At 57.7% G+C, this 16,720-nt stretch overlaps 2 protein-coding genes and 1 pseudogene across 2 annotated transcripts in view; 2 read left to right on the top strand and 1 right to left on the bottom strand.

Moving 5' to 3' along the window:
* Positions 1–7,117, top strand: part of MAPK3 (mitogen-activated protein kinase 3) — a 92,589-nt gene extending 85,472 nt beyond the window's left edge. Inside the window, exons 4-11 of the mRNA XM_004705689.2 lie at positions 938–1,233; positions 3,280–3,469; positions 4,225–4,341; positions 4,550–4,664; positions 4,973–5,104; positions 5,434–5,543; positions 5,634–5,786; positions 6,526–7,117. Of these exons, the coding sequence (XP_004705746.2) occupies positions 938–1,233; positions 3,280–3,469; positions 4,225–4,341; positions 4,550–4,664; positions 4,973–5,104; positions 5,434–5,543; positions 5,634–5,756 (1,083 nt within the window). The 3' untranslated portion in view covers positions 5,757–5,786; positions 6,526–7,117. The remainder of the gene's footprint in view (positions 1–937; positions 1,234–3,279; positions 3,470–4,224; positions 4,342–4,549; positions 4,665–4,972; positions 5,105–5,433; positions 5,544–5,633; positions 5,787–6,525) is intronic.
* A 633-nt stretch (positions 7,118–7,750) lies between these two features.
* Positions 7,751–15,422, top strand: GDPD3 (glycerophosphodiester phosphodiesterase domain containing 3). The gene is made up of 10 exons (XM_004706037.2): positions 7,751–8,044; positions 8,276–8,318; positions 8,549–8,684; positions 8,800–8,845; positions 9,026–9,144; positions 9,249–9,338; positions 9,698–9,831; positions 12,701–12,760; positions 12,865–12,916; positions 15,050–15,422. Exons 1-10 carry the CDS (start codon positions 7,906–7,908, stop codon positions 15,191–15,193), a joined length of 963 nt encoding a protein of 320 aa, XP_004706094.1. The 5' UTR covers positions 7,751–7,905; the 3' UTR covers positions 15,194–15,422.
* Positions 10,450–12,655, bottom strand: LOC105978885 (annotated as a pseudogene).
* Positions 15,423–16,720: the final 1,298 nt, after the last annotated feature.

Genomic DNA, 16,720 nt, shown 5'->3' with positions numbered 1-16,720 from the left:
TAAGGGGAGGGGGCTCCGAGCGCGGGGAAAGTGAGGGGCAGGGGTGCTGAGTACTTCCTGCCGCGGAGATCCTGGCGTCCCGAAGCAGCGGAGGAGGCACTGGGAGGGCGGGGGTCGCGGGGCGGGGGAATGGGGGGTGGTCTTCGATCGCTTTCTCTGGGAGGGGGCGCTGCATGCTGTCCGGGGAGGGGGCTTGGAGGCCTTGGACGGACCCTTCCGTACCGCTGGGAGGGGCGTCTGCGTGCATCTGGGGGAGCGGTGGGGACCCTGGGTGGGAGGGGTGGAGTCCTGGGCCAAATAGGTGTTCTTGGGTGGAAATGCCCGTACCCTCTCGGAGGGGGAGTGAAGGATCTTCTTCGGGGAGAAGGTGCCCCGGAGCCCTCCTAGCGAGGCTGTTTGGGAGGGCAGAGCCGATCTCGGGGCTGGGCAGGCTGGGACCGGGCTTTGGGCTGGGGGGCAAAGGGCCCAGAGAGGGATGCGGGCCAGGAGGGCCTCCCAGCAACCTTTGGTGGGGTGGTCTGTGAACTCTCCCCACCTCCTGCCTGCTGTGGGCCTTTGTTCCTCTGGGAACAGCTCTGCTGCCAGGTACCTACGCTGACACCCACCCCTCCCTCCTCCTGTCGTCGCAGCCCTTCCTAGTCGTCCTCCCTCTGCCTCGGCGAGCCCTCCTTTCCTCTGGCCCCTGGACCTGCCTGGGTTCAGAGTGCACATCCTGGGAAAGGGGGGTGGGGGTGGGGGGCTGGGTAAAGGTCCAGAGCTGCTAGGACAGAGGGAGGGGGTGGGGGAACGGTGTGGAGAGGGGAAGTCAGCGAGGGGTCAGCCTCTTCCTCTGTTTGTGGCGTCACTAAAGGCCCTCCTGGCTGGTCCCCAACCTTCTCCCTGGAGATCCCAGGCCCCAGGCAGGAAGGAACCATCATTGTTTATGACTTGACCAGAGCCCTCTCCTGCTCCCTCCCCTCTCTGCCAAGCCCTGGGTGGGGCCGCCAGCCCTGGACTCCCCCCTGGTAAGGCCACACACCGTCCATGTCAACAGCTCTCTGGCCCTTTCAGCTCTGCCTACGACCAAGTGCGCAAGACTCGGGTGGCCATCAAGAAGATCAGCCCCTTCGAGCACCAGACCTACTGCCAGCGCACGCTGCGTGAGATCCAGATCTTGCTGCGCTTCCGCCACGAGAATGTCATCGGCATCCGAGACATTCTGCGGGCACCCACCCTGGAAGGCATGAGGGATGTGTATCCTTGACCTTGGCCTGGTGGCTGGCCAGCCACGGCCTGGGGGGCGGCATGGGGCATTCTTTCTCTTTCCTTCCTCCTCCCACCCACCCTGCAAAACAGAACCCAGTCAAAGAACCGTCCCCCCCAGCCCGAGGGGCCACAGAGAGGAGTGGGGCCGGCTGCCATTGACTCCTGAACCGCTGTGGCCAGGTGCTGCAGCTTTGAGCCCATTCTTTCTGTGCCACACCGAGGGCCTGGCTGAGATGTCTATGGGAGCTTTGTCTTCTGACATCTGCAGTTCTGTGCCATGACCCGGCCTCTGCCCACAATGGGTTCTGGCTAACAGATGGATGATTCTTTCCCCCAGGGCCTGGGACTGGAAGGAAGGCTGCTAAGCAGGGCACAGTCGAACTGCCCCTGTGGGTTGCCAAGGCTGTAAATGTCTACTGGAGCAGAAAGCCTCCTCAGTCTGGCTGGTGGTTTTGAACCGCTGACCTTGTGTCAGCAGCCCGCCTCTGGAAGAGAGCTGCCTTTTCGTGAGGGCCTCCTGTGTATCAGGGGCTTTGCCCCCCAACTGAGGCACTCCTTCTACCCCCAATTGGCCTCTGAGCTCATCAGCGCCATTTCAAAGGCTAGAAGACACAGGCTCAGAAAATCTGCCCCCCGGTGCTTCTCTTGCTGCCTGCTCCACTGCGGCAAACAGCAGCCTGTCTTTCCGCTGGAACTTCCTGCTCCGGGACCCACCCCGGTCCCTTCTGGGCTTGAACCTTGCCCAGGGAGGGACAGAGTAGCCTTTGTGGTCCTCCCCTGGTGTCACTTTCTTAGTTTGTTGTCCACTCCCTGCCTGGCTTGATGGCTCTGGTTCTCAGTAGCCTGTGATACCCATCCCCCCACCCCAAGCTCCGCCCAGGCGCGAGGATTTGTCCTGCAGAGTCCACAGCCCCCCGCCCAGACTGCACAGGAAATCCCTGTGCTCATCCCCAACTTGCTGCGGGACCTGAAGCCAGCCACTGCCCCTTACAGGCCTCTTACCCACCCCACCCCAACCCCCAACCCTAAAGCAGCAGGTTTGGCCCAGATAGCCTCAGAAGAAGCTTCTAAGGCCGATGATTCTGAAAGACATTCGGTGCCCACTCCTCCGGGGACAAGCCCAATTGCATGCATGTATTTATCAAATCGCTAATATTTGCTTTATCGTAACATATGAATGTGTACGTATTCCTCAAACTCCTGATTTGGGGCCAGCAGCTCCTCTTTTGAGGAGGAGTGTGCTGTTGGGAATAGCGCCTCAGTTTTCTTGCACAGAACCATCCCCATAAGGCAGGCATTTAAAAATAAGCAAATATTTATCGCAGGCCAGATGGCGTTCCTGCACTATCTCATTTAACCCTCTCAACAGCCGTGTGCAGACGCTTCTAATCCGGATAGTTGCTGTTGGATGAGTACTTAGCAGAGTGTGGTACAGCCTAGGCTGGCTGCTCTACCAGGGCTCTCTTGCCCCAGCCCCGAGAGCACCTGCCAAGGAGCAAGTATCTCGGCCCCTCCCCCACCTGTACCACAGAGGAAACAGATATAGACGGACCCCAAAGCCAGTAGGTAGGGAGGAGCCCAGGTGGCATAATGGTTATACATTGAGCTGTGACCCACAAGTTCAGCGGTTTGAAATCACCAGCGTCGCTGAGGGCGAAAGAGGGGCTTTCGACTCCGGCAAAAAGTGACCGTCACAGGGGCAGCTCTACCCTGTCCTAGAGGGTCACTCTGAGTCGGCATCGGCCGATGGCGGTGAGCTTGGTGTGAGTGGAGTAGGGATTTCCAACACAAGTAGGTCCGTGCTCGTCCCCTGTGACATTCTTCTGCTTCTTAGAATGGAGGGAAACTGAGTCACGCCACAGCAGGGCCGTTCTCGTGGCCCCTGAGATGTGAAGAGACCCCAGCCTGCCACAGAGGGTGGGTTGTGTTGGGCTGGAGTCCAGAGGGCCCAGCTGGGGAGGGTGTGCAGCCTGGTCACCAGAACCTATTCTCCTTAACCCCTTGCCTCCTGCTACCCGCCGGCTCCACCCTCAGCTACATCGTGCAGGACCTGATGGAGACCGACCTGTATAAGTTGCTTAAGAGCCAGCACCTCAGCAATGACCACATCTGCTACTTCCTCTACCAGATCCTGCGGGGCCTCAAGTACATCCACTCGGCCAACGTGCTCCACCGCGACCTGAAGCCCTCCAACCTGCTCATCAACACCACCTGTGACCTTAAGGTCCTCAGTCTTAAGGCCCCCCCACCCCTTGCTTCCAGGAGGCCTTCTGGGCTGGAGCCAGCCTCTGCCCCTGCCTCAGGCAGCCCTCCTAGGGCTGGGAGCTAGGCTTCTCCTGATCCCGGGAGGCATTTCTAGCTGGCTGCAAGGGAAGGGAGTGGGACAATCTTGGCGCCAGCTTCCTGTTCTCCAGGCCAAAGGGCATAGTAAAGGTTCTAGCAACTCCTTGAGGCCCTGGCTATCAGGAACAGCTTCCTGGAGAGAGTGGGCTTAGCAGAGGCCTAGGGGCAGTAGTTTGTCTCTGGGAGAGTGGTTGTTTGTGTCCTCCCCCTGGGTGGCTGGGGGCTGACAGTGACCCAGCTGTTGAGACATGCTCTGCCCCGGGGCAGGTCAGTGCCCAGCATAGGAAGGGGAGAGCCACTTCCTGATTTGCCCAGACTGTCTAGGCCAGCGGTTCTTAACCTGTGTGGTCATGACCCCTTTGGGGGGTGTTGAACGACCCTTTCACAGGGGTCGCCTGATTCATAACAGTAGCAAAATTATAGTTCTGAAGTAGCACTAAAAAATAATTTTATGGCTGGGAGGTCACCATAACATGAGGAACTGTATTAAAGGGTGGCGGCATTAGGAAGGTTGAGAACCACTGGTCTGGGCCTTAGAAGCCTTTTGAAGAGAGCTTCCCAAGCCAGGGGACAGGACAGGCCACGACAGAGAAATGGGACAGCTTGGGGACATGGAGGCCTGGCCCTTATTTCCAGATTTGTGATTTTGGCCTGGCCCGCATCGCCGACCCTGAGCACGACCACACGGGCTTCTTGACAGAGTATGTGGCCACCCGCTGGTACCGAGCACCAGAGATCATGCTCAACTCCAAGGTAGGAGCTGCCTGGCCTTTCAGGGAGGGGACCAGGTCCTGGGAAGACCCTCACCACACACATACACACCACTTCCAGTTCACCTGAGTGTGAGCGCTCATAAGCCCCTGCCCTCTGCCTCCTTGGGTCAGGGTGGTGGATGTGGTGGGAGTGGGGTGGGGGAGGACCCTGCCCACAGGGCCGAATCTGAGGCTGCCTCTTCCCCCAGGGCTACACCAAATCCATCGACATCTGGTCTGTGGGCTGCATCCTGGCTGAGATGCTCTCCAACCGGCCTATCTTCCCGGGCAAGCACTACCTGGACCAGCTGAACCACATTCTGAGTGAGGACCCTGGCCAGCGCAGGGGAGGGGGAAACATCTCAGGGCTGGTCAGTCAGGAGGGTCGGTTCATGGTGAGGCTCTGTAAAGTCTGGCCGTAGTTCCTGGAAGTAGAAATGGGGTCCCTACTAGACAGGCAGGAAAAGCAAGGCTAAGCTCCACCCTCAGGAAGGACTCAGGCTAGAATTCGAGCCCAGGGTTTCCTGGGTGGGCTTGTCGCCACCTGGGGAAAGGGGGCTTCTGAGGGCCTGGCCAGGCCTCCTCCCAGGAGGGGAGGCGATCCCTCACCAGGGTACCCACCTTGCTTACAGGTATTCTGGGCTCCCCGTCCCAGGAGGACCTGAATTGTATCATCAACATGAAGGCCCGGAATTACCTGCAGTCTTTGCCAGCCAAGACCAAGGTTGCCTGGGCCAAGCTTTTTCCCAAGGCAGACCCCAAAGGTGAGAGGTCCAGGGAGTATGGGGGCCGGCGGGCTCGACTGCTGCCTGCCAGCATTGAAAAGGAGCCCCTGTGGCCCAGTGGTTAAGCGCTGGGCGACTAGCTGCAAGATCAGCAGTTCAAAACCACCAGCCATTCCAAAGGAGAAGACTGGGCTCTCTATTCCCAGAAATGCCCAGAGGTAGGTCTGCTCTGCCCTGTCGGGTTGCTATGAGTCAGAATGGACTGATGTCCGTGAGTCAATTTTTGGTCTGGGCACCGGAAGGCAGAGTGATACTTCTGAGAATGCCCGAAGCCTTGCCTTTGACCCCTGACTCCTGCCCTTTGCTAGCCCTTGAACTGCTGGATCGGATGTTGACCTTTAACCCCAACAAACGGATCACAGTGGAGGAAGCGTTGGCCCACCCCTACCTGGAGCAGTACTATGACCCCACGGATGAGGTGGGTCCGTTGCCAGCAGCAGCCTGGTGGGCACACGGGCAGCGAGCAGCCCCCAGGGCCAGTCTGAGCCCTGGCTCTTTCCCCCCACAGCCCGTGGCTGAGGAGCCCTTCACCTTCGACATGGAGCTGGATGACCTCCCCAAGGAGCGGCTGAAGGAGCTCATTTTCCAAGAGACCGCACGCTTCCAGCCTGGGGCCGCAGAGGTCCCCTAGCCTGGATGGTGCCCTGCTCCCTGGGGCCTGGTGAGTGTGGCCCTCTGCCCAGGCACAGGCTCGCTGATACCACAGTGCCCATCAGGCCTCCAGACAGTGCCACGCTTACCTCGCACCTATGACCACTGGCACCACCGGTGTAGCGGTCAGACAAGGGTCCAGAGCTGCCAGACCCACCCACCCCTGTTCACCCCATGCATCTGCCAACTCAGTCACTCTTACAGGGCCCCTGAGGTCACTGAGGGTCCCCTGCACAGCTAAGGGACAGAGCCAGGCTCTAGCTCCCCAGGCGAGCGGTGACTGCTTGGGGAGGAGCCCAGCAGCAGCCCGCCTGCCCCAGGCAGTCGGCCTCCCTCCCTCCCTCGGGGCTCAGTACTTGGGTAAGCAGTTCCCAGCCCTCTGGGGGCCGCCCCCACCCAGGCAGTGCTCGCTCCTTCCAGGCCTTCACCAGCCTGGCCTGGGAGAGCGGAGACAGACTGGTCCAGAGCCCAGTGTCAGAGCAAGTCACGCCACTTTGCGGGGCCTCCATTTCTTGGCGTTGGTCCTGAGAGGAGCAAGTAGGTGCTTCCCTGGGGCAGGGCTTGGTCCTGCAGTAGCACCGTGAGGTTGGGGCCCAAGACAGCCCCGTGTCACAGAGCAGAAATGGATACCACGAGCAACTAGTCACCTACCCTCCTGTGAAGAGGCAGTGGGTGGGGGAGCTGGGGCTCAGTCTCTGGCAGCGCTTTCCGTGGGTGCTAACAGCTCCTTTCCCGCCTGTCTCCTCTAGGCCTGCCTCCTGACCACCCTGCTGCTGGACTGTTAGAAAATGGACACTGTGCCCTGCCCAGCCCCCAGTGGTCCCACGAGGGCGGGGAAGGCTTGGCTGCCCTCTCTCCCTGTGCTTGGAGCGACCTGCTGTGGGCAGGCCTCGGCCCTTCCATCTTTCTGCCTTCCTTCCCCAGGGACTGAGGGGCTCAGCAGACCCCAAAGCAAACCCCTCCACCCTCGCTCTGCCTGCAGCTCCCCCAGCTCCCCCAGTCTCTGGTCATTCTGGAATGGAGGGCCCTTGCTGGCCTTGACACTTATTAAGGGGCAGCGAGAGGGTGGGGGTGGGGGGAGACGAACCTAGCCTGATCCTGCTCATCATGTCAGAACCACACCCCGTCTTCCTAAAAGGAACATCTCCACCTCTCGAGGGCTAGATCCCTGAGGAGCAGGGCCCAGGCCTCGCCCCATCCCCTGCCAAGCTGCCACGTTGACCACCCTGCTGCTTCTGTGTGTGGATGGCCGGAGGGGGGAGGGGGGCCCATGGCGAGCCCAGTGCCCGCCACCTCCCCGTGCCTGTGTCTAATATATAAATACAGAGGTGTGTACAAGGACTCCTGGCTCTGTCTGTGTTCTGTGCCACTTCCCAGTGGTGACTTAACCCGCCCCCGTGAGCCGCCCGCACGAGAGCCCTGCGCTTATGAGCTGGGCTGTGGTCCTCAAAGTCAGCTGTTTGAAACCAGCAGCTGCTCCCAGGGAGAAAGATGGGGCTTTCCACTCCCGCGAAGAGGGACAGTCTCAGAAACCCACGGGGGCTGTTCCATCCTGTCCTGTAGGGTCACCAGGAGTCAGAATCAACCCCACAGCATTGAGTTTGCTTGTGGTATTCCTTGGTGACCTGAGACCTCTGCCCCACCCAGCTGGCCACCTGTAAGGAATCCCAGGGGCAGAAAGAGGAGGGATCCTTTTGCCCCTTAGTCACCCAGCTCACCGCCTCCATTGGTTTCGTGTCTGACTCTCCGGGGGTGGCTTCGGGGTGACACGGGTCCCTACACACCCGTGGATTCTTGGGAAGGGACAGTGGCAAGTGCATTTTGTCCCTTGGCCATAAGCACCCAACCTGTGGAGAGATCAAAGCACGCCGGGGCGGACGCTTCCTCCCTGCGAGTGGCCCCTGTGAGGACAGGGATGGGGAGGCTAGACCTGAGGATATCAGACTGGGTCACCTCGCTGTCCTGAATCTACAGCCTGGCCCCCAGCCAGAAGCAGGCTGAGCCGGTCCTAGGGGCGTGGTGACGACCAGTCACAGAGCCAGCCTATACCAGCCCGGCAGGCAGTGAGGCAGCCCAGTCCTCTGGGGACAGAGCTCGTGGAAGCCGGCGCTCCGAGCAGCAGTGTGGCCATGAGCCCTGTGCTATACTACGCCTTGCCCACTATGGGATGCTACATCATGCTCTCCCTCTTCCTCCTGCGTCGGCCGCGCCTGCTGCATACGCCCTGGGTTAGGGCCTTCGAGTCCAGCCTGGTGGCTCACCGAGCAGGTGAGCTGGTTGGGGGGGTAAGGAGAGAGTCGGCAACACAGGTGGGGTGGGGGTGGGGGGAATCCCAGAGGCAGGATTCTGGAAAGGGGGCCCAGGTTTTAAGGTGAGAGAGAGAGAGAGCAGGCAGAGTGATACCAGGAAGTAGATGGGGTAATGGGGCAAGGAATCTAGGGAGAATGTGGGTGGGGGCCGGCCAGGCCTGGAGACCCACGCCACCGCCGCCCTGTGCAGGCTCTGGAGAGAAGCTGGAGAGTACCATGGAAGCCATGGAGAAGTGAGTGTGCCCACCCCAACCCACGCTTGCCACGGCGGGGATGTCACTTGGGCGCGACAGGTCCTTTGGGGGGTGGGGGGGTGGCGCTTCACAATGGGAAACTGAGCACCCCGGAGCTGGGCAGTGTGGGGCCTGCACACCCCACCTTAGCCACTGTCCCCACCTCCTCCCCAGCTTCCCTCGGTCCATGTGACCTGGCCCCGCCCCCCTGCTGACCTTTGCCCCCATAGCTCCAAGGCCCAGAGAGCAGACCTCCTGGAGCTTGACTGTCAGCTGACCAGGGACGGCGTGGTGGTGGTATCCCACGACAAGAACCTGTTACGCCAGTCTGGCCTGAATCAGGATGTGGACAGTCTGGACTTTGAGGTGGGCTTGATTCCCGTGCTGCCCACTCCCCGGGCCAAGACCACCCCCTGCTCAGAGAGTCCCCACAGCTCCCTTCCTGCCTCCGAGCAACATCCTCCATGCTGTCTCCCTTCAGGACCTGCCTCTCTACAAGAAGAAATTGGAGGTCTACTTCTCCCCTGGTGAGCCCCTGCGCTGTGCCCAGGGCCAAGCCCGGCCAAGCGTCCTCGTCCTTGAGCCAGAGGGAGTTCTAGCTCTAGTGGCAACCTCCCACCCTCTCTTCTCCTCTGGATGCACCCCCACCCCACGGCCTCCCTCTGTACCCATGCTGCCCTGATGCCTCTTCCCACCCCCACCCCCAGGCCACTTTGCTACCGGGTCGGACCGGCGCATGGTGGCCTTGAAGGATGTGTTCCAGAGGTTTCCAAGGATGCCCATGATCGTGGAGGTCAAGGAGGAGAACAAGGAGCTCATTCACAAGGTGAGGCTAGGGGCGTGGCGGGGGACAGCGGGAAGGGACCCAGCAGCCCAGGATCTGAGAGAGGCCTGACGGCCGCTGCCCTGGACCTCGGCTCTTCCTTCCAGATAGCAGACCTGGTCCGGCACTTTGACCGAAACAAGATCACCGTGTGGGCCTCGGAAAAGAACTCAATCATGCAAAAGTGCACGGCGGCTGTAAGCCCACTCCCTCTCCCGGGCTTGAGTTCCCACCAGCGCTTCTTCTCAGCAGCCTGAGGGGCCCAGGCCAGAGGGACCAGGGAAGGTTCTGGAAGCACGTGGCCTTAAGCCAGGTCTCCAAGGGGAGGCAGTGGAGTGGGGGGCTATAGGGGGGCTGGAGGGAGCGGGGGAGTGTGATGGATGGGAAAGAATGATGAGGCTGCAGGTAGGCCTCAAACAATGAGCCAAGATAGGGCTTTGACCCTTAGATATTCGGCAACCCCCAAGTGTCCAAAGTTGTTCCCCCTACAGCCCAAACTTCCCCTCTTCCTTCCCAGAAAGAGAGTGCCCTTTCTCACCTCCCCCTTTCGCTCCAGAACCCCGAGATGCCCTTCTCCTTCACTGTGTTCCGCGGAGTCTGGATACTGCTGCTCTATTACCTGGGGCTCCTGCCCTTCATCTCCATCCCCGAGCGATTCCTTTTGATCTTCCTGCCCTCCATCATCAACAGGTACCAGAGGCTTCTGGGAGCGCTCCCTCACTCAGGGGCCCCTCGACTGGGCCGTGGAGGCAGGAACTAGCTCCCCAGCAGTCCCTCAAACCTTACCCCAAGGTCTCTGAAACATAGTGGCTCTTGTCTGGGATGCACAGATACAAACTTAGAACTCAAACCCTATGGACAGCCATTCAATTCTGATACACGGTGACCCTACAGGACAAGGTAGAACTGCCCCTGTGGGTTTCCGCGCGAGAGAAAGAAAGATCATAACTTTTTTATTTTAAGACCATTTTTTGTGGTTTTATTGTATAATGAGGCATTGAAACATCTGAACAAGCCAAGGGCTGGGCGGTGAGGCAGCTGCTTTCGCCGTCACTTCTCTGACTTACTTACTAGAGCAGGTAAACCTTTTGCATGACTTAAGTCTTTGCAAGGCGTATGCTCTGGAACAACACAAACTTCCCCTGTCAGATGCAACCATCTAGTGTCCAAACATCACCCACAGCACCTGAGTGGCAGCAACACCCCACGCCCCGCCCACTTCGGCCGGGCTGGTGTGTGATGTTTGGAGCATCTGGAGGAGAAGAAGGAAGGAGGAGGAAACAGCGTGAGTGCCCGGCTGGGATGAGGTCAGCCGAAATGATGCAGAGCCAGCCTGGCCATGTCGGTGGTACAAACCCAGGCACCACTGATGTTGGTTAGTAGGAACATCTGGTGAAAGCCCAGGATGGGGTCGTCGGCCTTCAGCTGGCCCCCAACCCTGCTGCGGACGCAGCTATCTGGCATGGGCTGATGGTCCTGCGACATGACCCCGGGCTTGATTTTTCTAGAACGGGAGGCTAGACAACCTCTCCACAGTGGCAGCTTTCTCCTGCCACTGCTGGGCTTCACACGCGAGGCAGGACGCGTCAATATAAATTGCACCCGGCTGGGTTCTGTGGTTATCAAATTACTGGTAGTCATGCTGAATGAAGCTGGATCCAAGCCGTTCCAAATCAGCTTGTCTCGTGGAGACCCGAGGGGCTGGCACGATGGCGGCATGGGGCCAGCCACCAGCACAGTGCGAGACGGTAACTCGTACAGATTTTAGTAATAAGGCCTTTGTCTGATGTGGCGAGACGGTAACTCGTATAGATTTTAGTAATGAGGCCTTTGTCTGATGTGGCGAGACGGTAACTCGTATAGATTTTAGTAATGAGGCCTTTGTCTGATGTGGCGAGACGGTAACTCGTATAGATTTTAGTAACGAGGCCTTTGTCTGATGTGGCGAGACGGTAACTCTCGACGAGAGTAGAAAACCTCCTCTTTCTCCTACAAAGCGGCCGGTGGCTTTGAACTATTAACCTGGTTCAGAGTTAGTAGCCAGACTCCTAATCACCATCACGCCCGGGTGCCTCACAGACATGAACGAAACCCTGGGGAAAACCCATCAACGACATGGCACTGGAGGGTGGGGTTCATTCATTCATCCATTCATCCAATGGGATGGTGACGGTCGGCCAACTCGACGCCAAGTTCAGTTTGGCGTGAGGGTGGGGAGGCCCTGGTGCGCTGACAGTCTGGCTGTGGAGACCCAGTTACGTAACGACAGTCACACTCCACAGAGAAAGACAAGTCTCTGCCCGCCAGTGGGCAAGATGAACAAAGTAGCTCAACCCGGGAGCCGGGATGGGGATGCTTCTTGAGGTGGCAGGCCTGGCTTCTGCTTTTCACCTTGAACAGGACCTCCGGCCGCTTTCCGGCCCCACTCAGAGAGGTCGGCCTAGGACAGCGGTGCTCCACCTTCCTCGTGTCGAGACCCTTTCATGCAGTTCCTCATGTGGGGGTCACTGCCCGCCCCCCCAACCATAACATGATTTTCGTGGCTACTTCATCACTGTCATGTTGCTGCTGTGCTGAATCGTCATGTGTGAATCTGATTTGCAGGATGTATTTTCATTGTTACAAATTGAACACGGTTCAACATTTAAAGCGTAGTGATGAATCTCACCAAACAGTATGCCATCGTATGTTGTAAGACATTTACGTGTTTTCCGATGGTCTTAGGCGACCCCTGTGAAAGGATAAAAGGGGTTGCAACCCACAGGTTGAGAACCGCTGTTCTACCACAAACCTTATTGTACTTACCTTTTCCTACGGGCTCTGCAAAGTATTTGCACTGTCTGTAGCTTCATTGAGTTTTAAGCCCACCTTAGGAGGGAGAGGAGTCATGTCCCATCTAACCCCCACCCCCATCCCAAGGACTCGTGGGGAATTTGAGGCTCAGAAAACTCTGTGGTGTGCCCAAAGGCACACAGCTGGAAAGACCTGGGTTTGTCCTGGGTCTAGCACCGAAAATCCTCCTTGTGTGGAACAATTCATTCAGCCCTTGACTGTCTTAAAAGCGCAGGTGCCCCGGTGGAGTAGTGGTTATGGGTTGGGGCTGCAAACTCCTAAATCAGCAGTCAGAAGCTACCAGCGGCCCTGAAGGAGCCAGAGAAGTCATTCTACTCCCATGAACAGATGACTATCTCAGAAACCTCCTAAGGCAGTTCTCCGCTGCCCTGTAAGGGTCCCCATGAGTCGGCATCAACTCAATGGCAATGAGTTTGGTTTGGTTTGGTCTTAAAAACACGGGATCCAGCCAGGAGGACCTCTAGGCTGGGGTTTCCAGCTCAGGAATCAAATGGAGTTCAATTCCATGACCGGTCTTGGGCCCACCACCCACTTGCTCCGTGACCCTGGGCAAGGTCCATTAGCTCTTGGTTCCTGCCGCTCGAAGGGGAGGGGCACCCCGCGGGTTGGAGTGGGTGCTTTCTGGGTCACTTGGCGCTTCTTTGGGAAGGTGCAGGTTCATACCGTTCACTCCGCCAGACTGACTTCCAACCCCTTCTCGCCACAGGACCTACTTCCCGTCTTCCTCCTCAACGCTGAACCGGCTGTTGGCTGTAGTGTTAAAAAAGTGAGCTGGGCAGGGTGGGTGGGTTGAGTAGCCCCACCGTGACTCTCCATTGCCCTTCTCCTGGGATCCCTCTCCTCATCGCTCTTCCCACCTCCTTCCCCCAGGATGATCATGCGGAAAAGTCTGATCCAACACTTGGAGGGCCGAGGGATACAGGTAGGGCTTGACCAGCACTCCCTAGGCAAGGCCAGGTAGCGGGGTTCCTACTCACAGCTGGGTCTCTTTGCCCAGAGCCTCCTCCGTTTCTTCACCTGTAGGACTGGCTCACGGGTTCGGCCTCTTGGATCTATTTACCTGGGGCTTTGTAAGGCTGAATGTTTAAGTAAATCATACATGGACCTTCTACACTGATCTTGATAAGGGGGCTGGAGAAAGGCTGGGGGAAGGGCAAGCAGGCCCAGCCATCCCCTCTCCTGAGCATCCGCTTCCATGAACCATTCACTCAGCGAATCTCTCCAGGCCTGATGGACTTCCTGTGCATGGCATTGGGGGGGGGCGGTGAAGCAAGGTGCCGCCAGTCAAGAGTCAGGAAAGAAAGGAACCAGGCCCTCCTGAGGGCCATGAGGACAGAAGGCACAGTGCCAGGGTCTACAGCCATAAGTCCCCAAAAAAGAACCCACTGCCCCCCTTTCAGAGGGGGGGGTGGGGAGATTCAGTGCCCCACCCCTGGTAAGGAAAAACTTTTGTCACTTTATGTCATCTAAGCCCTAACCCAGGGTGAAGTGTAGGGGTCTGCTTGTGCAGACCCTCGGATCCTTCCAGGACACCCCGCCCCCAGGGGGCAGGACTGCTCACTTTAAGAAACACTCGAGGGGTGGGGTGGGGGTCAGGGGAGCCCCTCCTGAAGACACGGGCTCAGGTGAGAGGAAAGAAGGGGCAGTCTTGGAGCAGAAGGTTTAGCAGCCTAACAAAGGCCTGGAGAAGGGCGGGGGTGGGTGGTGGCAGGCAGAGGGAGCACCAGAACGGAGGGTGGTGATGTACAGACAACTCTTTTTCAAAGCGATGGAACTATGGAAGTGTATGATGTGTGACTACTATATCAAGAAAACTGCTTAAAAAGAAAGAAACCAAACTTGACCGATGGTGACCATGGATGAAGGAGGAAGAGTTGTTGCGTAGGGGGCACCGAGTTCATGTGAACTGAGGTGGGCTAACTTGGAAAAGGATATCGATAACGGTGATACGACACAGAGTAGTCAGTGGCACTGAATTAGCCATGCAGATGTTGTTGACCGGGAGAATGTTTGGTTGTGTATATTTTTGGCGTGATTTAAAGAAACAACTACATAAATAACAATGAGTACAAGGAAGAAGATGTTCAGTCGACAACTCTTCTTGAAAGGATTGGATTATGGAATCGTATGCTGTGTGGATGGAGTGCCCATAAAACTGTTGTAAAAAAAAGTGGAGGGTGTGAAGCCAGGGCACAACCATGTGTAGGGGTGGGGCGGGTGGGGGGGGGGTGTCTTGAGGGTGTTCAAGACCAGGGGAGAAAACTGATCCAGTTTAGACTGGTTCAGGTGAGATGAGGGTTACCCACCCTGTGGAGAGGCGATTATAAGGGTCACTATGGAAGCCGAGTGCCCCCCAGGGAAGAGGCTGGTGCTGAGCTGAGGTGAGAGCAGTAGAGTGGATGGGAGAGTGGACTCACTGGGAACAGGGGCCAGGCCTGGCTGGTTGATTGGGTGTGGGGGAGAGAGGGTGGGATGATAAAGCTCTCAGATCAGATCAGCCCCCTCACCTCCAGGATTTCCAAAACAACTCTGAGATTGACAGTCACCTTCATTTGTCACATTCAGAAAGAGGTGGCCCGGGGCCTTTCTCGGGTTAACAGTACCATCTCTGCCTCCTTCATTGCCCACTGGGAAGCAGGGGCAGGCATGCTGGTCAGCGCTCACAGGTCAGGGCTCCAGGATGTTGTTTTTCTTTCTTTCTTTTTTTTTTTTCACAAAAAGGGAAGGGCTGAGTTGAGCACCAATTTTCCTGGTGCAAATACTCCCACCTTTGGTCAACAAGTCCCTGAAGGCAGAGTTGGGAGGAGATGGGTGGTAGCACTCCATGTTGCTATTTCCAGTGAAACAGATTCTAGATCCGGGAATAAGGTAGTTTGAGGATATGCATTACCTTTGTTTTCCATACAATGTATCTAATGACAAGTTCCTGTACTTTTACTGTTGAATAGCTACTGTGTTTCTAAAACTCCTGACACTGAAGCTTCAGCTCCAGTCTCAGAGCAGGAGAAGCAGCAATGTTCCCGGTAAAGCGATTTGGCAACTTCCTCCTTTTCAGGTGGTCTTCTGGTGCCTTAATGAAGAGTCCGATTTTGAAGTGGCCTTCGGCCTGGGGGCCAGTGGTGTCATAACAGACTACCCCACCGCCCTTAGGCGCTACCTGGACAACCACAGAGCAGGGGCTGGGGCCCCCCACACCTGAAGGCCCTCTTTCTCGCCTGCTTTTCGTTCCCAATAAGTCGGCCTCAGAGAGGAAGATGGTCAAGCAGATGGAGTGACACGGGGACGGCAGTAATGGGCTCAAACATAGCCACCACTGTGAGGGCGACACGGGACCAGACGAGGTTCCATTCTGTCGCGCCCGGGGGTCACTAGGAGTAGGAACTGGCCTGATGGCCCTGCGCACAACCACAATAAATAGGTACTTTTTAGTCGCGTCTTTGTGCTTGGGGAAGGGCTCTTGGAAGGTGGTGAAGATGGCAGAGTGGGGCACAGAAGGCCTGGGGGCAGAGCCTGGGGCTGGACCCACTGGTTGCACGACATTCCAGACCCAGAGCCACACCACTCCCTCTGCCAGCTGGGGCCTCCGCTTCCCTCAGGAATGTCCCTTGGCAGAGCCAACCCAAATGTCCTGGCCCCCAGCCCCTTTTCTTGAGAGCCACAGATAATGTTCCAGTCCCTTGAAGCGAGTCAGAGTTCCATGCACACAGCAGAGACCCGACTCCCCTAGCCCTGCTCCCGTGGGCCTCTTGGGTGGCAGAGGGTGAGCCTGAGTGGGGCTGGACTCACAGCACCCAGCTGCTTGCTGTCTCAGCAGCCTCCAGCTTCCACTCCAGAAAGCTTGTCTTTCCAGGTACTCAAGCGCCCCGAGGCCCTTGGCCTTCCTCCACCCTGGTCCCAGTCAGGGGCCCGTTCCCATCCTTCTCACGTGGGGCCCCCAGAGTCTATGAAGAAGCATGTTCATCTGAATACAGAGGCGACACCTAGCCCAGGGGTAGGGGCCAGAGGAGTGGATGCCAAAACAAAAAGATTTTGAGCCCAATAGGAATTAAGGGTTGGATGTTCACCCCAAGATTGATGGTTCAAGTCCACTGGCTGCCCCATGGGAGAAAGGTGGGATGGCCCGCCCCATGGACATGAATGGGCTCCCTGTCAGTGGGTTTTTGTTTTTTAATCATTTTACTGGGGGCTCGTACAACTCATCACAATCCATCCATCCATCCATTGTGTCAAGCACATTCATACCTTTGTTGCCCTCATCATCCTCAAAACATGTGCTTCTACTGGAGCCCTTGCTGGCAGTAGGTTTTGGTGAGAGTTTCTGAAAAGGATGAAGCCACTACAGACTCAAGTGGGGATCCCATCTGTCTCTTACCAGCTGGATAATCCTGGGGGACCATTCTCCAGTAAACCCAGACAATAGAAACTGCCTCACTAGCTGTGATGCAGGGATTCTGAGTTAGGTGCTGGTGTGGGAAACGCGGGGGGTTGGCGCTATTCTTTTCAGGGTGCATGCGTTCAGATGGACCACCCTCCACCCCCAAACACACACACCCAGATCCCGGGCCTTGGTTCAGGACGGGGACGCTGCGGGACCACGGGCTGGGCGCCGGCTGCAGCCGCATTTCCGGGCCGGCCGGAGTCCGGCGCAGGGGGAAGGGCAGCCCGGGCCTGCGCTGGACGCTGGATGACGCGCCCCCTCATTTGCATGCTGCACGCCGATTGGCCA

Source organism: Echinops telfairi, unplaced genomic scaffold (assembly GCF_000313985.2).
Source record: "Echinops telfairi isolate 266 unplaced genomic scaffold, ASM31398v2 ScPeMD7_5;HRSCAF=22, whole genome shotgun sequence".
In the NCBI taxonomy this organism is placed as follows: domain Eukaryota; kingdom Metazoa; phylum Chordata; class Mammalia; order Afrosoricida; family Tenrecidae; genus Echinops; species Echinops telfairi.
Note: the sequence above shows the minus strand (reverse complement) of the source record. Positions and strands in the feature narration are given on the sequence as shown.